The 25,656-nt window shown below is 35.1% G+C and overlaps 1 protein-coding gene across 1 annotated transcript in view; it reads right to left on the bottom strand.

Moving 5' to 3' along the window:
- Positions 1-356: 356 nt before the first annotated feature.
- The window catches only part of LOC139122477 (WD repeat and FYVE domain-containing protein 3-like), a 74,034-nt gene continuing 48,734 nt past the window's right edge, over positions 357-25,656 (bottom strand). The window contains 29 exon segments of the mRNA XM_070687874.1: positions 357-624; positions 2,612-2,711; positions 2,714-2,808; positions 3,627-3,738; positions 4,124-4,862; positions 5,518-5,577; positions 6,509-6,631; positions 7,133-7,312; positions 8,362-8,424; positions 9,167-9,259; positions 10,144-10,298; positions 10,827-10,962; positions 11,931-12,143; positions 13,305-13,550; positions 13,764-13,870; positions 14,462-14,579; positions 15,236-15,355; positions 16,051-16,105; positions 17,016-17,185; positions 17,620-17,737; positions 17,973-18,121; positions 18,916-19,106; positions 19,804-19,966; positions 20,440-20,661; positions 21,588-21,665; positions 22,406-22,504; positions 23,003-23,090; positions 24,366-24,410; positions 25,217-25,275. Coding sequence (XP_070543975.1) covers positions 504-624; positions 2,612-2,711; positions 2,714-2,808; positions 3,627-3,738; positions 4,124-4,862; positions 5,518-5,577; positions 6,509-6,631; positions 7,133-7,312; positions 8,362-8,424; positions 9,167-9,259; positions 10,144-10,298; positions 10,827-10,962; positions 11,931-12,143; positions 13,305-13,550; positions 13,764-13,870; positions 14,462-14,579; positions 15,236-15,355; positions 16,051-16,105; positions 17,016-17,185; positions 17,620-17,737; positions 17,973-18,121; positions 18,916-19,106; positions 19,804-19,966; positions 20,440-20,661; positions 21,588-21,665; positions 22,406-22,504; positions 23,003-23,090; positions 24,366-24,410; positions 25,217-25,275 — 4,218 coding nt within the window. The 3' untranslated portion in view covers positions 357-503.

Below are 25,656 nucleotides of genomic sequence, written 5' to 3'. Positions count from 1 at the left end.
AAATCATGTAATTTCAAACTTTTTGCCATCATTATTACAATTCAAATCATGTAATTTCCAACCTTTTTTCCATCATAAAACTAGGAAATGGCTTTCACACATGATCCCTGTAATATGCGCCAAAAGTTAACCATTTTTGTTGACTCAAACTTTCATAACTTGAAGTTTCAGAGAACTTAACAAGTGAAGTGACCCTTAGAGCTCCAGTTACTAACACAATGCTGGTAGTACATACATGTCCCTTAGCACAGTGAATACTCCCTTCATAACAGTCTGTATTGTGTCTACTCTACATTGATGACATTCTACCTGGACTCACAATAAAGTGTTTCAATAGCAAAGTCAAGTAACATTTCAAGACCCTGTCAAAAAGAAATAAATAGCTCATGAAAAAAACAAATCAATGTAAATAATGGAAGACTCCCCTTCATGTTTTGATAGCATCATATCTTGATTTTTCATTACAATGAAAAGTTGGAAGGCAGTTGATTACTGATCTTTGTTTAGTTCCTCTGAGATGTCTGTGTAGCTTGCTCTGCTTTCAGTATGTTGTAACAAGCTTGACAAACTCTTACAGGTTTGACAATACGCAATCGACTGATTTCTGTCTCAAAGCGACTACACCTGGAAGGGGAGAAATACAAAGCTTATGTAATTTTTTATGTCCAAATTGTTAAAGATTAAAATGCAGTATTAGCTGTATCAGGGTTCAAAATTACAAGTCATGCGCCAAGTGATATCAAGTGTCCTGTTTTTGACAACAATGTCCTATTTGTTTACCCCTTGTGATGTCACCAACTGACAAGTACATGACAAGCAGTGTAAAATCAAAAATTATAAAAACACCTTATCATTATCTCAATGACCATATTGTTCAATCCGTGAAACGTTTACCATAAAATATCAGTTGATATATTTTAGGTAAATGATGAGATGTGCAAATTAAAAAGCACCCTTGTCACAGCTGTGACTTGCAAGTAAACAATTGGAAGTAAACAAACAGAATGTCTACTGCTGTCTGCAAATCATGCCATGTTTCTGACATCAAAAATTGAAGCACTTTGAAGAATACAGATGGTTTAGGTGGCTAAATTGATCTTATAGAAGTTCCATTGAATACAAGTCATCGTTGATGACACAGTCCCCACTTGTTAATGGGTACTTTGATTACAGGTCCTCAGAGAGGATAGAGTCCTCTTCATTAGGTCTGTGATAAAAATACTGTGATAAAATACTTTTGAATAAATTCGCTTGATACATGTCTGAGTTCAGGACATGAAAAAATCAGAACAAAATGGCCGCACAGCAGCTATATTGAATCGTATCACAAAACAAATTAACGTGCATATGTATGACCAATCGTATCACAAAACAAATTAACGTGCATATGTATGACATTGGTCAATCTCCTTTTACCAACTTTGAATAAAATCGCTTGATACATGTCTGAGTTATGGTTCTGGACATGAAAAAACGCAATAAAATGGCCACACGGCGGCCATATTGGATCGTATTACAAAACAAATCAATGTGCATGTGTATGACATAGGTCAATGTCCTTGTACCAAGTTTGAATAAAATCGGTTGAGATATGCCTGAGTAATGGCTCTGTACATGAAAAAATCGTAACAAAATGGCCGCATAGCGGCCATATTGGATCGTATCACAAAACAAATTGATGTGCATAGCTATGACATTGGTCAATGTCCTTGTACCAACTTTGAATAAATTCTGTTGAAACATGCCTGAGTAATGGCTCTGTACATGAAAAAATCATAATAAAATGGCCGCCTGGCGGCCATATTGGATCGTATCGCAAAACAAATTGACGTGCATATGTATGACATAGGTCAATGTCCTTGTACCAACTTTGAATAAAATCAATTGAGATACGCCTGAATTATGGCTCTGTACATGAAAAAATCGTAACAAAATGGCCGCACGGCGGCCATATTGGATCGTATCACCAAAAAAATTGAAGTGCATATCTATGACATTGGTCAATGTCCTTGTATCAACTTTGAATAAAATCAGTTGAAACATGCCTGAGTTGTTGCTCTGTACATGAAAAAATCGTAATAAAATGGCTGCCTGGCAGCCATATTGGATCGTATCACGAAACAAATCGATGTGCATCTGTATGACATATGAAGTAATCCTTGTACCAAGTTTGAATGAAATCGCTCCAGGCATCTCTGAGATATCTGCGTGAACGGACGGACGCACGGACGGACGCACGCACGCACGGACATGACCAAACCTATAAGTCCCCCCGGACGGTGTCCGTGGGGACTAATAATCCATATCGTCTATGCTGTATCAGATCCTGGAGTTCATCTTGTGTATTGATATGATGCAGCATTAATGAAACACTTCTGCTGATAAGAAACAGGTACATTAAGGTATACAATCACCTGTAATCTAAATATGTCCATATATGGTCAAAGGGGCGTTCCTTGGTATTCAAAATGTCCATGTGAGGGCGCTGTTTTTAAAAAGCGGCCACCCGCTTAAAATCTGTGATTGGTTAAATTTTCTCTTTCCATGGTAACTGTGGCAAAATTGGAACAGGTGACAGTATATCATTAAGTAATAACCTGTCTTCACTTACTTTGAACAAAAAAGCTGTCCACAATTTCTGCAATGATGTCGTCTCTCAGAGAATGAAAATTTGATATTGCAGGCAACACAGCTATCACCACCTTCATCTTGATCCAATGGTCAGCCGCTGTCCTCCCTGGTTGATCTGACACTGTCCAACTGAATACACGCCCTCTATCGTCTCCAACAAACAATTTGCCATGATCTCTGCAAGATTTAGATATCAAACAATTTGCCATGATCTCTGCAAGATTTAGATATCAAACAATTTGCCATGATCTCTGTAAGATTTAGATATCAAACAATTGCCATGATCTCTGTAAGATTTAGATATCAAATAATAATGAAATGCATTTGTAACAAAATCATCTTATGAAATATTATATATGGGTAGAAGAGATGAAAAAGAATCTTGTGTTTTATCTGCTTAAATTTGTAATTACTAAAGTGCATGACATTTTTAAGGTGTAGGAGATATAAAAATGTCAGCAGGTTTCAAATATTGCCCTTTGTGTATTTAAACAATAAAGGGCGATGCCCTGACCGTTAAACTGTAATTTATTGGCAAGACTGAGAATAAAGCCAAAATTAACAGTTAAGACTTTGTTGAAATATGCTAATTTGGCCTTCATCTCCTACGTCAAAAAATGATGTCCATGGTCAGCATGGAGCCATTTAGTACCATACTTCTAATATAATACCAAATGAATACAAAGAAAATCCCTACATGTATATTCTATGAACATTTTGTGAGCCAGACTTGTTTGCCCTTGAACATAAACTTGAAATGTGAAAGCTGATAATGTGATATTGATATTAAACAATCTGATCAAGGTAGCTTGAGAAATGATTTTGGATGAATCTTCCAATAAATTTCTATTTATGACTTTAGAGAAATTTATTACAAAGCAAGTCAGTTGTATAATCTTACAGCAAAGCTTGTGTTGTATAACATTTTATGGAGCTGATTATCCAGAACAAATGAGGTAGATTAGCTAATGATGTATAGTAACAGTACTACTTACTTGGAAATAGCCAAGGCAGTGACAGATGCTGGAGAGCTATTATCTTTCCTCTCATAAGCAGTGTGCATTGTTAATTTGCTGCGGAATATAAGTTGTCTCTCCCACTTGAAACCTGGCATACAAACAAAATCAACCATTTAATGACTTATTTTGGACTTTCAAAATCATCTTGTAAAGTTGAAAAGTCAGTTCCTAGGGGTATTAATTGCTGGCTTTGTAACTCAGTTTTGTAAACTCCCTACTGGTAATGCCTTCAATTTTACATGTGGATGTTGTTTGCAAATTCTTCCTTGTTTACATCTTTCTCGATTTGTTATCAAGCCAACAATGGAATAATAAAGTACTTACTTATGTAGATAATAGTGAAATCAGCCATATAAATGTACAGGATGTTATTGTGTATTATGATCAATAGTTTGTTCAAACAATTCACACACTGTTTTAAGTTGCTTTTGAATCTCAAGTCAGGAAAATCTCTTTCATTTGAAATTACAAACCTGGTTTGAGTTTATTTTTATGTGATGCTTTAGGTCCGGTGTCTTGTCTTGACAATCTTTTGCCTTCAACTGGAATATCCATTGCATCTGTCTCTGTGATTACAACAAATGATCCCGAGTCACTTGCAGGTGACTCTGGTCTTGCCCTGTCAACAACTTCCAAACTTGAGACATTTGACTGTTCAGTGTTTGTACTTGGTCCAGTTGGTAGCACATTTTCATCAGCAGTGTAGTTTATAGAGACAGGCTTATTGCTTATTTCCTCCAGTTTCAGTTCTAATTCATGCTGTTCAACAGGTTGGCTAAGGGGTCCTTGTCCTTGTGGATCCTTTAACTCTGTGTCTTTGAATTGTTGGCTTGTGTTATCATCATTGGATGATTTACGTTCTGAGCCTGAATAAAGTGTATCCACAGGTAGGCAGCTGTCTCTATCAGCCAAGTCTATTTGGATATCAGCTACAATGTCATCAGAAATACTGGATATAGACTGATTATCAGCACTAGGTGTTGTCAAGCAGGTATTTGCTGGTGTGGGCTGTTCACTTGTAATGTTAACACTCTCCATACTCTTGGTTTCAGCTTCAGATATACTACTGTCTATTGATTCTTGCTTGCAGCCAATCAAACTGTTGGGTAAATTTCTGCTTGACTGAAACTCTTCTTCATCATTCTTATTCTCTCCAGTTAAGCTTTTCTGATGAGGTTCTGCAGGAACTTGTACAAATTCAATTCCCCACATCTGGTATTTGAAGAACATTATCACATTATATCATTGTAAGATACCATATTGTAACTACACTGTATCATTGAATCTGACACGACATCAAGTGTTTGGCATATTGTACCACAGTCCCTGATATTTCTTGTCTTTCTTTCACAGCTGAAATATCTACACACACACAGACATTGAGGTGATCCATACACACAGATGTACAGACAACAAAACTGACAATGAGAACTCCTGTGATTACATATACATGCAAATACAGCAAATAGAAATGCAAAGTATTCATTGCTATGGAAACCATTTGAGTTATTATTAATCAGAAAGGTCCTATACAAATTACACACTATGGAGGATGATGTTTACAGTGTAAAACCCATTGAATGATCAAAGTGACAAGGAAAAATGTCACATTATTGGTACTTGTTGTAATAGACATCAAATCAGATCCAATAATCGTTATCATTCAAGGTAAACTGTGAAATTTACCAGGTCCAAGGAACATATAGATGATGACAAAGGCAATGGGGCCATCTTGAACCACAAAATAGTGGTGGTACCAGGTGTCCGGAATGGGTAAGCGTACCCTGCCAGCTAGCCGCACCCGTCAAGATTGACCCAAAGCGACAAATGAGTAACAACTCAAATGAGTAAATGAGTAACAACTCACCCTAATTACGCCATCACTTGAGCCAGTCACTATAACATTAGCAGGATCCCATTCAACTAGCTGCAATGAAAGAAATACCAGAGTTGATCAGGGAAAATGTATACAGACCATGGGAAGTCTTGGCAAGTGCACTGTATGTTTTTTTGCTGTACAATCAGTCAGGCTACTTAAAAATATTTGTAGAAGGCCTGTATTGAGCAGGCAAGGCCTCTACCAATAACCAATCAAATGTCAGTTTTATTCTACATATTTTGAAACTACACACTGATATTCAGTCCACAAATATCTCATCATCACCAGTCAGTTATCTCATCATCACCAGTCACAAACCAGGCAGTGGTAGACTGTAGCAAACCTTAAATTGTTTCAAAGGAAATGTGGCATTTATCAATCCCTCTTACTACAGGGCATATCTCAATCAAATTTCAATCTGCAGCACTGATAACGGTCATTTCCCTGAATCAACCACTGTCTATATGACCCTTGCTAGTCTCACTTACAAGGATTGCAAAACCATCTTTGTATCAAATGTCAGCCAAATGGTTGTTTGGCTTCAGGTGATTTCAGACTGGTAAAATCTTAAATTCAGTGGCATGTTAACTGTCAATATTCAGACTTAGGCGCAACTACAATGTAACATTTCTACTGGAAATAACTTGAAACTTGCAGATTTTACGAAATTTATTTCATCACGAATGAAGATACAGATCACAGAAATAAACTGGTCAAAAGTGCTGAATTTTATTGAGGTCAAAGAGGTAGTTTGACTGCAGCTAATCTGTTCTAAGATTCTGTTAATTACTTCATCCCTATATAACAGTAAGAATGTGAACAGATCTAGCATAGAGATGAATATGTTGAAAATATGAAAGCTCATTTCAAAGACGTCTGGAAGGCTATAAATTTTTCTCCTCCATTTCACTATACTCTGTGTTATATTTGTATTGCAATTGCAACAGCCAGAATGAATGACTTTGAAATGAGCACTCACCTCTGAAACTGCACAACATAATATCTGTTGATCTCGACCAGTTGATGTATTGACACTTGCCACAAGATCACCATTAATACTCCAAATATACAGAAATGTGCCAGCACATGTCACAATATCACCCTGTATACAGAGCAAATCATTAACAAAATGTAGAAACATACATTTTGAAACATTCTAAAGTAATATGAAATTCCCATCAACAATGTGTACACAAAAATACCTTCCAAACCTATTATGGTAAGCTTACCAATGCATTGACAAAACATTGGTGTGGATGTTCAAATTTTTGATTCATATAGTATTTTGCTTTACTTTAAAGTGATATTGCATTTTTGTATTTTCTTTTAATACCAAAGGTCATTAGTTACGTTGTAATAATGCACCTATCTCACCAGAGAGATGGCAAAATGAGGACTATATGGTAAGTTTGTATTTCAATGACCAACTGAACTATAAGTTCCAACAATGGACAGTCACCTCTGGCATCCATGTAATCTGATCCAGGGAGTATGAATACATTCTGAACACAGTCACTGTACTGCATGGAACAGTACAGTAGTACATGCCCTCATTTAGAACAATACTACGTACACCTGTGTAAAGTGATTGTTGAAAACTTACTGTAAGATTGTTGATAGCAATAGCAGCTACTGGTGCAGCATGGTTTCTGAGTTGTCGAACAAAGACCAGCTTGTTTAAATCCCAGACCATGCATGTTTTATCTCTTGATCCACTTACAATGATGCTGTATGATGATGACGCTGCCAAACATGTCACCGCCTCATCATGGCCATACAATGACTGCAAGAAATGACCAAATGATTTTAAAGCAATACTTATGCCATTCAGTGCAAATAAGCATCAAATCAAGTTTAGTCTGGTCTGATGTGGTCAAATCACATCATGTCAACTCTAGTCTAGTCATGCTAGATCAAGTCACACGTCAAGTCTGGTTTGATCAAGTCGTATCAGGTACACAATATCAAATCTAGTCTGGTTTGATCAAGTCATATCAAGTCAAGTCTTGTCTGATCAAGTCATATCAACTCAAGTCTTGTCTGATCAAGTCATATCAAGTCAAGTCTTGTCTGATCAAGTCATATCAAGTCAAGTCTTGTCTGATCAAGTCATATCAGGTACACAATATCAAATCTAGTCTGGTTTGATCAAGTCATATCAACTCAAGTCTTGTCTGATCAAGTCATATCAAGTCAAGTCTTGTCTGATCAAGTCATATCAAGTCAAGTCTTGTCTGATCAAGTCATATCAAGTCAAGTCTTGTCTGATCAAGTCATATCAAGTCAAGTCTTGTCTGATCAAGTCATATCAGGTACACAATATCAAATCTAGTCTGGTTTGATCAAGTCACATATGTTACATAAAATCAGGTTTAGTCTGGGCTAGTCAAGTCTGGTCAAGCCACATGTTGTAACATAACGTCCGGTCAGGTCATATCCAACTACGTTAAGCTAGTTCAATCAAGTCTAGCCTGGTTAGTCTAGCCTAGTAATGTCAAGTCCCATCTAGTTACACCAAGTCTAGTCAGGTCTAGTCTAGTCTGGTCAAGTCAAATCAAATCAAGACTAGTGTAGTGTTTATTCTAGCTTGATCAGGTCAAATCAGATCAAGTTATATCAAGTGAAGTCTAGTCTAATCTCGTCAATTCACATCAAGTCAAGTCTAATGTTTTGTTCTAGCCTGGTCTACATGTAAATGTAGTCCAGTTATATCAAGTTACATCAAGTCAAGTCTAGCCTAGTCTGGTCAATTCACACCAAGACAAGTCAGTTAGGATTGTGTTAATTGAGGAATTCCAAAAAATTTCATTAGATTAGTTTGGAAAGACTTACCTGTTTTAATTCAAGTTGTCTTGATTTCTCTTTGGTTATCATCAATTGCCAAACATGGACAACCTTGAATCAAGTAACAAATGTAATATGCTGAGTTATTTACAAGTAAATATTAAATCAATTCACCTAAAGACAACAAAAAGCTACATTGTTCTTAGTTGATTTATTCATATAAATTGAATTGTCCTATTCACATCTGTTCCTCTTCCTTTGAAGTGTGATATAAAAATATAAACATGAAAACTGATGAAATAACGTTATTTCTATTTCAAATATGTACTATTAGTCAAAGTGTGTGAAATCACATAAATTAAGTAAGTAATGGCACTGGATAACAACCAACTTTATGAAATTGTACATGACATTGGGAAAGACAAAATCGGAGCAACAATACTGGCGCAGAACACTTTGATTTTGTTATAAGCAAAATGAGATTGAGTCAATAACATCGTATTAACCATAAAACTCTGCTGGACTGAAGTGTGCAGAGTAGCAATGCTTGTTGCTGATAGACGAAGCCTTACCAACTGTATTACAATATCAGCATTACAAATAGCATGCTCCATATGTTGCAAAACTATGGTGTAGGTGTTCTCAAATTAAATTGAATAAATTGAATATATGACAAGACACATGAGTGATACCATTATGATAAAACTAACTTTCTGATTGACATACATACAATATGATGTTCAATCTGCTTAAAATCAGTGTGAATAACTGTTAGCCAAGTACAAAATAGTATGTTTATATAAATCATACCTGATCCTATTATTTGATAATAAATGTACAATACTTGACTTACGGTGCTTGTTCCTCCTGTCACTAGGTATTTAGAATTTGGACATACAGCACAGAATATTTCTCCACAATGAGTACCTTCAAACACTGTGTGAGCCTGGTATGGAAATTGTACAATAACAATACAGAGAATTATTGTCAGTAGGTATTTAGAATTTGGACGTACAGCACAGAATCTCTCTCCACAATGAGTACCTTCAAACACTGTGTGAGCCTGGTATGGAAATTGTACAGTAACAATACAGAGAATTATTGTCAGTAGCTTTATGGTAGGAAGCAGACATACACATACATGTACAATACAATATCTGGTGGTGAGATTTGCAGATACAAAATCAACATTCAGCCCTACCTGTGATTTAGTATATGAAACTGATTGCAAATATGGGCACATCAGCGATGTCAAGAACTGCAATGTTGCTAAAATTACCTGAACTTACCTGATAAACAATATTGCTTAGTGTTTCGAGATTTGGTAAAAGTAACCGAAAATGTCATTTTTTTCAAAACAAATGACAAAACATCTGACACAGCACTGCTGTAATGATTCTAACAATGGAATAAATAATCAGATGCTATTTCATATTGATATTCTGATGATGAGTACATTCAATTCTGATAATTTTTTATCATAAATGATTTTCAGATAAATGACTGATTATTTCATTTAGATTTGCATGCTACAGTCTGCTGAACAATAGCAGATATTCACAAATCAAATGTTACGCCAATCTTTTTGGCCATTTTGTAAAAAGATGATTGTTCCACTGACATGTCAAACTATCCTCCAAGGCAAATTATTGGTAGTGTTTTTGATCATACCTGAGGAACTGTATACCAAACTTCAAAGCAACAAGATGGACACTTTCAATTATAATGCTAAGAAAAAAACTGCATTATTTGAACCATGTTTGTTTCATCAACAGAGTTGAGTTGTCTGCTTGACAAAGTACATAATAAAGAGAAGTAAAGGATACACACCTTCTCAGAGTCATAACCACCCATTCTGAGACTCAGATCTGCATATCCCCATGCCACATAGCGACTGTAAGATGGTGGAATCAATACTTTATTTGGCTCCACAGCTAAAACTGATCTCTCTGTGGGAATTATCTGACCTACACTCATTTTCAACTCTGAAATATAAACAATAAATATATGGGAGTTTACTGACACAAACATACATACGAATCCCTGAACTTCCAGCCATGTCTTGAATTAAAAGGGATGTGAGATCACGTTAAAAAGCCATCAATGACATTGATATATTATTAGGTTATCCAATGTACTTGTGGTAAGTTTATAAACAAATCAGTCTTGTCAAGTCTGAAAAGTAACTCTGATAATGGACAGCTGATGACTACACTTTTGATTCTTCAATAAAGGGAACTGTCCAGTTGAGTTATATCCCATATACCAGCATTTGTATGCACAGTGACTACATTGAATCTTTATCGTTTGTTATTTAGTTTTTAAATACTTTATTTCTACATTCTTACACATTCACAAACTGAGACAAATTGTTTTTCAAGTTGTATGAGTATTTCACTTTCACATCCGATCACTGCCACACATAAAACATTAACTTTACAATACATATGGGGAATCAACACAACATTCTCAAACAAAGTTTTTCAATATTTGAAGGTAGCAAGCAATCAAACCTTTGATAGGTTGCATTGATGGTTTGAGATTGTCCAGATTATTGAAGAACAACCTATCCATTGAGACAATGGTTGAACCACTGCTGTCACCAATACGGTTGAATATCCTACGTGGAGGGTGTGGTCTCTTGAACAGCTAGAGATAGACAAATAGACAACATGAATTATCTTGGTTAAATAGAGATAGTAAAATAGACAACATGAATTATCTTGGTTAAATAGAGATAGTAAAATAGACAACATGAATTATTTTGGTTAAATAGAGATAGACAAATAGACAACATGAATTATCTTGGTTAAATAGAGATAGTAAAATAGACAACATGAATTATCTTGGTTAAACAGTTAATGTTCAAGATATCATGCGATGAAAAGTGCTGGAATATACTGATATAATTCAACAGATATATTTCCACAGCAATGACCAAAGTTTGTGGTCAAACTGGCAGACAAAAGTCACACAAATATCCTAACAAGGCTAAATCTCTTCATTTGGATCAGCATACTGTACATACTACAGATTGAAAACAAGTACACCAAACAAGGACACAAATAGAATACAAAACATTACGCAAGATTCCATAGACCTGAAAATCATGTAAATTATTTACAATTCATACTGCATTTGATACCATGATAGTGCAGTGTCTCTGTGGCAAATTTCAAAGAAATACACTTTTTCTGGATTGCACACCTCATAAGATGAAAAACACTGTCTGAATTTAAAGCAGTTGAAACAGAGACACACAGTGATAACATGAGATAGACTGAGTTAACATATTGAAACATACACGCAATGAGATACACAGATGTACACACAAATATAAATGTATACTGTCTCTTTGTGAAAATATCTTTCTCTGCAAAAACAGACTAACTTTGAAAACATCAGTCTGATATTTACAGTAAAGAAGTTTGGCATTTGTAATTTGCTTTGGCAATTTTAATTAAATAACTTTTGACATTAAGAAACTGTTATAAATAATGAGCTTAGGCTTGTAAATGTAAGTTTTACACATAATGTCAATTACATACATACTTGCAGATTAGTGTCAGAAGTTAACCAACACATATAGTGTACCTCAATGTAACATTTTCATTTACCTGTTTTGGTATTTGTCCAAAGTTATTGATGAAGCCAATAGTTGCATTTTTCTTGAGTGGATCATCAATATTATAGATATCTACATTGCCTTCATAGAATAGATGATGAAATACATTGACAGCTTCTTCAGCTGCTGGACCGTTTTGTTTGTAACCAAATATGAGATCAATCCATTCATGTAGATGAGCACTGACATAGTCACATTCCAATGCCTGTATAGAGTGTAATACAGTAATGTTACATTCCAATGCCTGTATAGAGTGTAATACAGTAATGTTACATTCCAATGCCTGTATAGAGTGTAATACAGTAATGTTACATTCCAATGCCTGTATAGAGTGTAATACAGTAATGTTACATTCCAATGCCTGTATAGAGTGTAATACAGTAATGTTACATTCCAATGCCTGTATAGAGTGTAATACAGTCATGTTACATTCCAATGCCTGTATAGAGTGTAATACAGTAATGTTACATTCCAATGCCTGTATAGAGTGTAATACAGTAATGTTACATTCCAATGCCTGTATAGAGTGTAATACAGTAATGTTACATTCCAATGCCTGTATAGAGTGTAATACAGTAATGTTACATTCCAATGCCTGTATAGAGTGTAATACAGTAATGTTACATTCCAATGCCTGTATAGAGTGTAATACAGTAATGTTACATTCCAATGCCTGTATAGAGTGTAATACAGTAATGTTACATTCCAATGCCTGTATAGAGTGAAGAGAAATGTGGCGTCGGCCACTGGCACCTTGCCAACGGAATATTTTTTCCCAATGAAAGCCCAATCTTGACGCCATCATTAACAAGTTAAAGATGACCTAAGATGACCTTCATACTAATCAAACCAATCACGCTGCTCGTAACAAAGGTAACATCATAGGCGCGTCCATCAGCCAATCACACTATTTAACAAGTAAAAGATCGGGCTCAAAAAGCCACAAATGAGTATTTAGAAACTGTTTTATGTTTGTGCAGTTCAAAGTGGTGAAAGGGATCGTGAAACTGCTAATCGTACGTGTGCCGTCTAATAGCTAGCAGTGCGATCTTGAAATTAATAGGTCTATAAAAATAATCTAATTACGTTAAAAGTAGCCAGGAAAAAATGCAAAACAGGCGGGTTATTTACCCGGCACCAGGCTTCTAAGGACAACACTGCTAACATGACCAAAACTGTCCTCTACTAGTGTGCAGTCTCATTGAGCAAAAGTACAGTGCAGTAGTTCCTTGATTCCATCCTTCACAACAACTCATTACATGCAAAATCACACTAGAAATATGCATTTCTGTCTCTTCAATACAAGTTGAAGTATGTTATATTTAATTGGATATTGTTTTGGAAATACCATGCTGTCTAGACTCACCTCTCTGTGAACTCGAATGAACTCCCGTGGGTCACACTTTGCCCATGGTGGCAGAACAACATCACCCAGACTTACACCACTTTGTTTAGTACCAAGATCAAAATTGTTATGGTTGCCTAGAAATTCTGGCAAGTAGAAAAACTCTGGGATGAGCTCCTTGACATCAGCCATATTGTGTTTGGAAGCTGACAGCCAACCTTCCCTGACACTGTGGAACATTCTATCAGCCAAATCAAAATGACCGCCCTGGGAATAAAGAATCAAGAATAAATCAGAGTTTTCTAATCATTTCACAAAAACAAACTGTACAACTTTTTAAATCATTGGTAATCTGATATCGATGACATATATCTAATGACTGTTTTCTGATGTCATTTGAGGAGTGGCATTTTCTCACTCCTTTTGAAACACTGGACTTAAAAATGAAACCTTTTTCAAAATAAAAGTTGCCTTGCATACCTGCAGTCTCAAGAAATGTTGAGAGAATGGTTCCATTCTGACAAGATAAGATGCAACAATCATGGCTGAAGAATAGTGTGTTCCGTAATGGTATGGAGGTGTTTCACCTAGATTTACAACAAAATATACAAATGATCATTAATAATACTGTTTGTACCATTTCAGAGAGGTTCTGAATAGTGTGTTCCGTAATATGGTATGGAGGTGTTTCACCTAGATTTACATCTTTAATAATACTGTTTGTACCATTTCAGAGAGGTTCTGGAGACATTTCTGATGGTGTTCTTACATTTCAAACTTTGACAACTCTGACATTGAAAACTTATTGAAAATTCATGCAATATCACATGATAAGTACAGCTTCTTTTGACAGCCCATGATATGGTAGATTGGCACTGGGAGAAAGCAAATTGCTTTCCAAAATGCCATTTTACTACACAAAGAAAGCCCTGCTTAGTTAATATAATAGCAGTAATAGAGAATGGACGAGTTCTTGTATTTTACATTTCACAACACTTGTTACCATGGTTTTCAAAGGCTCATGAAATCATCAATCATTGAAACAATGGAAAAAGAGACTGACTGATAACATAGCAATTGGTTATTGAAAGGGCTGTGGATATCTCTGGAAAAGACTCTTGACACTACGAGAATGAATTGTCGAGCAATTGACTGATCATGTCATGTACACTTCTTACCGATAGGATCTTCCCAATCTCTGAACCGTTTTTCAAATTGCTTGAGTCTATCTTCAGTCTGAGCACCCATTGGTTTAGACAAGTCTCTGAATGTCTTGCTGTCAGTCAAATCCAGTTCCTACAAAGAAAGATCAGCCCATTCATCTATACAATTCATTTATGAATCATGTCATGATACTTGATATTTCTCCATACATGCTAATAACACCATACATGCTAATAACACCATACATGCAGATAACACCATACATGCTGATAACACCATACATGCTGATAACACCATACATGCTGATAACACGTACATCCTAGTAACACCATACATGCTGATAACACCATACATGCTGATAACACCATACATGCTAATAACTCCATACATGCTGATAACACCATACATGCTAATAACACCATACATGCTGATAACACCATACATGCTAATAACTCCATACATGCTTATAACTCCATACATGCTGATAACACCATACATGCTGATAACACCATACATGCTAGTAACACCATACATGCTGATAACACCATACATGCTGATAACACCATACATGCTTATAACACCATACATGCTGATAACACCATACATGCTGATAACACCATACATGCTGATAACACCATACATGCTGACAACATTTGTTTGTACCATCCAAAATATTATCTCCACACAAAACCCAGATATGAATTCCGTGATGGATCCATTTCTTGCTAGTTGGGAATCTTGGCTGCATGGTGGCTTGATGTTTGATGTAAACTCATTATCTGACTTACCTCAGAGTCATAATCTGCAAGAATCCATGGGAAAACTGGATACTGCATCAGATCATTGTAAGATCTACCTGCTAGCGTGTTGAGATGCATCAAGTACTGAAAGTTACTCAGTTCACCACGCTGAAAGATAAATCAAATTGTATTATTGTCATATTACACATCAGCTTTTCCTCTGGTTTCTGAGTTGAAAGATTACGGTCATAGGTGTTGCCAACATGGTTAGAAATATGCATACAGACAGAATAGATGAAGCCTGGGACTGGTTAACAAACTGAATTCTTAATGCTTCAACACAATTACAACAAACACATTATAAACCTCATTTTTAGCTTGCAGCAGCTTAGAGTGAAATTGGAAGAAATCATACAAAGATAATATTTCAATCACTGTTCATGTACCACATCATACTTTGAAATCTTTACCATTATGAATTCAAAGGAAATCAAAGCTGTTCAGATGTACCTATAGATAACACAGCAACATGTGTCAAGTAAACTTTCAATAAGTCTACATGGAGTAAATTTTTACCAGAATACAGACATGACTCAAAAACAACAGATGACTTGTGTAACTTTATGACCACAAGGAAAAACTGAACAATAAACATTCATTCTGTAATTTATTAATCATGAACAAAACATAAAGGTGATCATATTACAGTGCAAACACAGTGTCAAAATGTTCAGCCAATTGCTGGTGACAGAGAAGTCCATGTACCAAATGTTCATGTTCAGCAAATGGAAAGTGATACAGTACATTTATGGTAGATGGTAATTAAATATCACACAAGTGAAATCGACATTATTGCCACTTACCTCCCACCTTTGTGTGACGGATTTTTCTCCCATAAGACTACTGAATAGACCAGACCTGCAACAAATGTACCATTTGGGTTGAGTATCAATACTCAAAATTAGAGAGCATTGGTACAAACACATAACCTTACTACAAGCAGCACAGATATGTAGACATAAGCTGTAAAATGAAAGAAGTCACCAAAAACTTCTTCCATTTATTACATGTAACAGGTCCCCTTCACTCAGATACATAATCTCTACACAATAGCGATTTTTTTTTTTCAAAAAAGCTATCTTTCAGTACCTGCAACTTTACCCTACAATCTGACTTCCTAACTTACAAGAACATACACCATGGTACTAAAAAAGTGCTTTGCAAAGGTACATGTAACTTTATTTTGGAATGTAGATGAGGTATTGAAAGTTCTATCTGGGTGACAGTAGTCTGTCAAGGACAATCACTATACATTCAACTCCTTTTAGGGATATTTCAATTTCTGAAGAACTGTTGGGCTTCATTCATATAAAATAATACCACTCAAGGGCTCTTGAATAATGTAACATATCTCATTGCAAATTTCTATACAGCCTAAGTTGACAATTTCAAATACAGCTCTGAAACTTTGTGATTTTGTAGAGTCTATACACCCCCCTACCTTCCAGGTGCATTATATATACATTCCTCATTGTATCAGCACATAGAAATATGCAGGAACGTCAAAATTTTGCATTTTCAATGTTCTATCCTGTTAACTGAATGAAGCAAACATCATTGTGAACAGTAATTCACACAGTGCATTTCCTTTCAATTCAGGTTAATGGAAGCTTTCCTCATTGTCCTGCAGTAAGGTTTATTTGGTCATTATTTATTGATTACAAGCACAATTGGCAATATGATAAGGTTTACATGGGCACTGTAAGTTCCAACACTGGCACACACTATCAAAGGGCAGTATAGACATATGGATCTATACCATACTTACCCAACTTCTACTTGAGCATTTCTTTTCTGACCAGACACTGACTGGCTAGCATTGTCTGTCAAACCTGTAGCCTCAGCAATAAATCTGGAATACACTTTGTTTCTAACCCTTCTTGGAAATGCCAGTAAGAAATTTCTACCATCCGATGAGAAAACTTCAATAGCAATTGGCTGAAAGAGGAAAAATTGACAAATTGTATGTCTGTATACAATGATCTTGATAGAATTTGAAATTTATTCATTTCCATTAAAATGAATTGATGTACTTTTAATATTTAACTTTATTTGGCTTTCCATTTTGAAGTTTGATCAGTCAGATGAAACAAGCTATGGTTGCTCTCTTCAAATTGAAATCACGGGTGGATTTTTTCTATGATGGCAGACTTTTGTCTTATTTGTGTTGTACAAGCTTAGAAAGTATTTTAAACAAAAATACTGGAAGGCCTCTCTCTCCACTGCTACACAGGATTATAATTTTTGTAACCTTTTATTAGAATTAATAACTTGAATAGGTACAGTATACATTCATTTCAACAGAGATTCTACTGTATCAAATTATTGATTATTGAAATAAAATACTCAAAGGGAATATTCCTATAACTAACCTGGAGAAGATATCTTCTTTTGTGGACTTCTCGAATATCTTCATAAGTAAATTTACTGACAAATCTCTTCTGAGCAGTTCTCTTGGAAGTACCTCTAGGTACAATAGGGTCTTGGTGTCTGTAAACATCAAATTGTCATGTCACTGTATATCCGACACTTCGATAAGGCTACAATCTGATCATCAAAATATAGATTTAACAATACTACATTGAAAAGTTCACAAATTTTAGAACAGAACCAACAAATCAAATGAATCAACCAAACGGGAAAATTGACATTTAATGATTGAAACAAGAAAGCTTTTAGAAAAATTCATGACTATTGCAATGTTGAAGAACCATAGTAAACTCACCCCGGTGCTATCATGTCAATATCACATATCTCTCTTGTTGAAAGCAAAGTAAAGCCATCAACGATGTAGAAATGTTCTTTGCAGAATAAAAGTAATCCTTCCGAGGTGTCCAAGCCTTGTATTCTGGCACATCGAAACATATGCCGGATCTACAAAGTCAACAGAAATATTCAAATGAGTGTAAAGATGTGCATGGTAATATTTAATTCCATGAACAAAGTGTGTAAACTGAACGATGAAAGAGGTTGTCTTCATTGTGATATAAGACAGAGGAGTAAATGACAGATATTTGATAGGAAAGTGGTAAAGCCCAATTGAAACATGGAAGTGGAAGACTAATGACTTAATTTCAAAATTCTTTACGACATGTTGGTGAGCTGCTTTACAGGATCATTTCACATCTTTGTATGCAAAGCCATTCTATAATTTGTGTATTGTATATTGTATATTTGTATATTTATGTCATCAGATGACGAAAAAAAAAATACAAATAACACAAAATCACTGTAAAAGTCTGCAATCTGATGGGGTCACAGAGATGACTTAAATTTGTTTCAAAGAAATACCAAAATCTATTACAGTAAAATCTCTTACTACGTCTATACTGTAACTGTCATGAGTGATATATTAACTTGAATTTCAAAAATGTCCGATTTACGCTGTCTCCAATAATCTAGAATTTTCAAATTTTCAACGTTTGTGTTAAATTTAGATTTTGTAAAATCGACTGTTTCAATAGCCGTAACAATAACTGTACTCAATGGAAATGCATTGGCAGATGTACTTAACTCTAAGCTATTTCATAGCTGTAACATTGAAATTACATCTGATTTCATACCAACATTCTGTACTTGAAAGACCACGGTGTCAGTCAAATTTAAAGACTTTGCTTCTTTCTCCATTTTTTCAAACAAAATAAGCAGTGTAGTGATCAAAACATTACCTTTTCACCTTCCTCTAACAATCTCAAAACAGTTTGGTTGTCAGGTTTCTCTCCATCATTGGAAGTATCAGTTTCCACAGAAGTTGTAGATTCAGCGTCATCATCATCTTTGTCTGATTTCTCTGACGGTGACTTAAAACTTCCTTGCCTTGACAACAAACACACTGGTCTCAAGTCCACACTTCCTGTACCTACGTTAGACAACATAGCATCTGTTTACTTATGTTTATCGATACTCCCTACATTTCAATAATTTTATAAATGTCTGTAACATCATGTATTTTATGAATCTGAATATTTGTACACTTTGAAACATATAAATACACTTTTATCCTAAATTGAGTAATGAAAGGTATGGTGAACTACCTTTGGCTTCTTGGAAATCATGCAAAATGTTTTCTATCTGAATTGGCAGCGATGAAATCTGTTTATTTTGTGAAAGTTCAATAAATTATTTTGATACTGGCTATCTTTGAAATTCAAAATTGAAAATCATTGTAATATGATGACCATATGACTAACAACAGAATAGTTTACTTTGAATTACTATTTAACGGCAAGAAAGCATATGAAGTGACGGTCAGGGCATTATCCATCTACCTGACTCAATGGATATGACATCTTTGATGCTATAAGCCCTTAAACTGATTCTTTATAAACTAAAATATAAGTTAAGGCTCTGATCATGAATGGATGAGCACAGTAAACCATTCCTCAAACTTCTCTGCCATGTTTCTCATAAGAAATGTGTGTTTGTTGTAAATATTGAGACAAATCAAAAGTGAGTGTCTCTAGAATAAGTTGAGATATCCAGCAGCGTAACAACATAAAAATGTTGTCATTTTCTGACATTTCCACCAAATGTTACATTGAGGAAACATAACCTACTTGCATCATCCTCTGTGATATCCATATCTTGAACACTATCAGTGTCTGTCAATGGTTGTTCAGATACTTCTGTATCCACTATATGCTGTGATTTCAGTTTCTGAAGTCTTTGGTAGTACTCTTTGCTGTCTTTACTGATTGCAATCCGATACTTTGATGGTTTCTATCATAAAAGAGAAATGATATGTTATCACAAAAAGTGTTGATTGTAAGAAGTACTATTCTACAGGAGTAAAAATACTAGAAAATAAAGGTGCCTAGTCCAATTCAAAGGGATCACTTAATCTTCTAAGCCATGAATACAATCAAAGTTTATAATAAACACTGGCTGTGACAGCAAATGACCAACATGTAATCCAATTTGCAGCAATATGTCATTAGCTTAGCATTGTGTGGAACTGTACTTGCATGTTTGGAAAAAAATCTGTGAAAACTCTCTGATCAGATTTTCTTTCAGGTGTGTTGCAAGATTTGTTTACTGCACAGAATGTCAACAGTTTCTTGTCACTGATTGTTTGTTTGTTTGGTTGGACTGACATCATTGCATCTTGCAAGAGTTTGCAGTCAACATCTTCTTCATGTGACAATTTCATAACAACAAAATCTTACATGTTTCACATTGATAGTGTAACTCACCCCAGTAGTGGTTTCTTGCTCAGCTTTGTATGGATACAACACATAAAACAAATCATTTGGTTCCATTTTCTTCCTCATTCTGCATGGTCCTTCAGTCATATCTAACATCCATTTATCCAGTCTAGATCCTGTAGCTGGTCCCCACAGTCCTCTCTCACGAGTCAATTCTGTCTCTGTCTGTCTCCATTGTTCATAAATATACCGCTGCATGTATTGCTGGCTCTGTGTATGAACACAAACACATTCCATTGAATACAGATTGACAGGACACAGATATAACACCATTTTGATCCCTACTTGTAAGACACTTACTACATCTATTGCATGGCCTCTAGCATGAATTCACTTATTTCATCACAGCGCCCTCTACAGGGGATGTGATTTGTATTGCATGTACTATGTCAACCCAGATACACTGTTGGCACTGGACAACCTTATTTTTCGCTAATTACAGTACAATTATCAAATTACTGATGTCATGTTTATGACTTGTGAATAAGGCTTTTGCTCATTCTAAAACAAAGGCTAGCATTAAATAAGACTGGTTGCATGATGTTGAAATGATTTCAAAGGTACTGCAATTATTCCAAATCACAAAGTCATCTGTAATATTGCTGGCACACGGCATTTGGAAACACCTCTAAACCATTATAAACAATTGTGGGTGTTACACCGCAGGTAGGTTCATTCAGTTCAAAATAGACTGTATAATATCCATTCATGTACGGTTACCTACATTTGCAGTTCTTCATTCAGTATCTTGTGAATCAGATAACTAACCTATTGAGTGAATGAACCCTGTGTAACCAATGATGGCTGCTCTCAATAGGTTTATCATGGAGTCCATGATTAATCATTTCATAACATTTAAATTTATGCAAACAATTTAGTTCATATTGGTAAAGACCCTCAGGATGAACGTTACAGTAACTTCCATTCTCAGAAATATCATTTCAGAAATGTAAAAGAAGACAAGGAAGAAAAAAACACAATCTTACATACAGAGCCCATCTTTGAGGAAACAGGCCAACTGAAACTGAGTTAAACACAGAATTGCACGCGGAGTATTTCTTGAAATGGCTTTCAACCATTGCTGACCTAAACAGCAATATTAAACTTTAAACTATTGATGTAGTCGGGAGATTTACCTGTTGGTATTGTTCATATTGAAGGATTACAAGATCTCGGACAATTCCTGTGTGTGTAAACATCCACATGTTGGCTTCCTGAAACACAGTGAACACCTTGGTAAATATGCAGATGACAGTGAAGCTACACACAGTTATCTACAAATGCTGTCCATTTTCAAGTCAACCTATATTTTGATATGTACATGTTACTGCTATAAAATTCAGTGTAGTGAAGTATGGAAGAAAACAAAATGTAAACAAAATTGTTGAAAAGTATAATCAGTGACATTTCATGAGTATGCATACATGAAACACACAGTGAGACAATTATGATTTGCTATATGATCATGTGATTTCAGAAGAGATAATGTCATTAAAACAGGCCTGCAAAGCTTCAAGGTACATTTTGTGAATTGTTTGCAAGTTTTATGCTCAGAATACCATTACAAATTTGATGTACCAATTCATACTATGTGTATGAGTAATTTGATAATAATTTTGGTATATTTTCTGAGGCTAAAGTCATTCTTTCCGTTAATTTTCACTGATTGTTACAATATCTGGAAAATTAAATGGACAGTGTGACCTTTGGTTCTGAACAACACAATGATTGGAAACTAGACACATCCACATGTATAAGTAGCATATACACATACATCCATGGGGTACTTATAGTGTACTTTTAGGTCTCTCCAGTACAACTCTGTGTGGATGCCTTACACAATTATGAGTATTAAATTTGTTGAAAAATTCATTCCACTAGTCATTTTTTGATCTAACACATGTTAACACAGATTGATATTTGTGTTTTTCCAAATTTATAAAAGTTTACATACCTGTATCGTTGAAAGGCTGTGTTTCACAGATTGTGTGTCCTTTCTGCTTCTACCAGCTCTTGTCAATTTCTGTAAGCCACTGCTAACTTTGCCTAGTTTCTGAATAGACAGTTCAAAATGAAAGGATACATGTCAAAGAATGGAATTATACAATAGTGTTGTTGTCAGTTTTCTACCATTGATGTGCATAATGTCTTGAATCTACTTCTCACACCCATTATACTTGTCTGTATGTTGAAATGTTTGCCTATTCTATGTTTGGTGCTGTGTCTTTCATTTGAAGCAACTTTGACAAAAATTACTTCATCAAGCTCTCAACATTAAAAGGTAACTTTAACAAATTTTAAATGCACCCTAAACTACAGTAATTATATTCTGGTATCCTTGATACACACAAAAGTATATTACCATTGTTAAAAAGAGCTTCCAAAATGAAAGTTATATACATGTACGTGTAACTGACCAAGATAGTGTTATTATAAAATGAACCGCATACAAGTTTACCCTTTCACCACCATGGTTTGGTCAAACCCCATTGTTAACAATAGTGAGTGTGGACCCATTCACAATGCATTGGGGTGAGCAGGTTATACATACCGATTGATTTTGTTGTGTGATATCTCTTCTTTTTTCACCTGCCAACAAATTACTCCACATTTTTGAAGCCTGTTCAGACATGGCTGGTCTGTAATGGAAACAAATTCAAATTACTGACATTAGTTTTGTTTACTGATAGACATGTGCAGATCACGGCCATCAAAGAAGATCCTGAGAACTTGCACTGAAGAGATTGTTTACTGTTTGTAATATTTGCGCTGTAAAGTCATGGACATGATTAGTAATAGGATTGGATTAGTTCAAACTGTTTTCCAGTTTTCATGTACAATCTTGTGAAGATATAGAACATGTCAATGTATCTAAACCAATAATTACAGGGGCTGTTGTTGAAAATTAGCAAAGAGTTGCTTACTGTTGAAAATGACAACGAATGAATATTTACAAAAAGACAGTTGCAATGTTTTATGTTATGTTTTTGTATGTGGCTTGAATACTTCATTACACACATATCGTGTGCAACACTGTGTTCTGGAATGACTTATTCATAAAGTTCATTATGACATAAAGTAACTTATTCTTTTTTATGCTATTACTCCTGTGGTATATAGAGAGGTACTTCTTGTAAGTTACCAGAAAGCTGGACCTGAAAGGATTATCTGATGTGAATTCTGTTTCACTGCATTTCTTGCAGTGTTACCGTCTTATTAGGGCACGTAGTTGTTATGTTCTTCTGCAACAAGTTAACCACTTTTTAAAATTGAAGGTTGTTCAGGAACTTTTCAGACCAATCAGATTGCAAACATTGCTATAAAAGGCAAATCATGGTTGCTATCATATCATTCTAGGGTCAGCTCAATCGTGTGACCCATTATGTGACTTGTTATGTGATAAAACATGAAACAAAGTCTAATTGATAGAATACTCCACTTGATAACGAATACAAAGTTTGCAGTCTCAGCGCCTATTTTGATTTTTCCTAAATTTACTATTCATATTACTCAGCGCCTATTTTGATTTTTCCTAAATTTACTATTCATATTTGTATTTATTAATACTTTGAGAGAGCCAACTGGACTCTTAAGGTCATAGGGGCTGATGATAAATAATTTGAATCACAATTACATACCTGCTATAATTTATTGAAATAATGCATTGGTGTTTTGAATAGATCATGTAAGAAAAGATTGGTGGTTGATGATGATAATTGTCACCTCCTTCAAACCTTAATACTGAATTATGTCACTTGAGATGAACCAAGAACATGTGAGGAGACTCTTATAGAAACAGACTTATGTGTTTATACATGCATCTTACACAGAGTTGTATGGTCTGTGAAAAGTCCCTGTTATACTGACTTGGACAACGCGTGACTTACAGTAAATGTGATATGATGTACACTTACCGTGCTATGTTAAGATCAACTGTATGAACCTGCCTGGCAGGAGATCTACAAATGAAATGATATGAGTATTCAGAGAAAAATGAAAAAATGGAACTTTACTGACTGATAACAACCTAATTATTTGAATTATTTGATATTTCACTTCTGTCATCTATTGGTTGAAGTATACTTTGACTTGTACACTGTGCCATTCCAACGTTTCTGTTATTTTATAGATCTCAAATCGTACCTGATAATTTTTACACCTTTTCCTTCAACAAATAGTGTGTAAGCATGGCAAGGTTACTCATACTTGTATGGCAAATAAAGAAATGTTTGTCATTTGCTCAAAAATTCATCTGCAATCTCAAATGTTGAATTGATTTAAATGAATAAAAGTGACAAATAAAAATGCTTTATTCTTTTCAAACAAAATATTACGGCCAAGAAATGGTCATGCTAAGTCTACATGTATCTCTGTAAATTTGTAAAGTTGAGATATAGATATGGGTGTCACCTGACTGCCTAGTAGCTAGCAATGTCCATATACCAGTAAACTGGCTACTAGCTTGAATATTTCACTGAAAATCTGTACTCTTGCTTTTTGCTTACTAAGAGTTGACAAGGTAGGCTGCATGTTTCACAGAAAACAAGATCTGACATGATAATCAGTGAAGACAGAATAAAAGAGGCCTTGATGGTAAAATGATTGAAATATTTATACCGATATGATAACACTTATATGTATAATGCCTCTGATATAGGAAAGTATCTTTTAATTTAATGATGGGATGACACCCGAGTTGTTGGTGGATAAAACTATGAACTGTTTTCATAAAAACAAACCACAACTGAAACAAAATTCAACTTACCCATTGTTACTGATTGGCATGCTTTGTGGTAAGGTGACTTTGAAGATATCTTCAATCACCTGTTATACAATGAAATACATGATAAAATACAGCAATTTTGATAAGGAGAAAATATTACTGGCTATGAAAACATTAGATTTCACACACCTCAGTTTTGTGTTCAGTAAACAGTATGCATCTGTTACATGAAAACGCAATACTGCTGTATCTTATAAGTACATAAAATGATAATTTTTCTGAGAGTTACCAGCGGTGGTCTTCATAGCAGGTATAACTTATGTCGCAGTATCTATGCATTTCTCATACACACTGTCTTTGATTGAAGTAACAAAACAACGTAAAAAGTTGTGGGCTGTTAACTCACATCATAGAGATGAACTGATCAGAAAGAATGCGACTCTCACAGAGGTTGAGTCAGAGTTAAAACCAAGCAGTCTGTG

The sequence above is a fragment of the Ptychodera flava genome, chromosome 22, assembly GCF_041260155.1.
Source record: "Ptychodera flava strain L36383 chromosome 22, AS_Pfla_20210202, whole genome shotgun sequence".
In the NCBI taxonomy this organism is placed as follows: domain Eukaryota; kingdom Metazoa; phylum Hemichordata; class Enteropneusta; family Ptychoderidae; genus Ptychodera; species Ptychodera flava.
The sequence above is the reverse complement of the archived record's forward strand: the minus strand, read 5'-3'. Positions and strand labels throughout refer to the sequence as shown.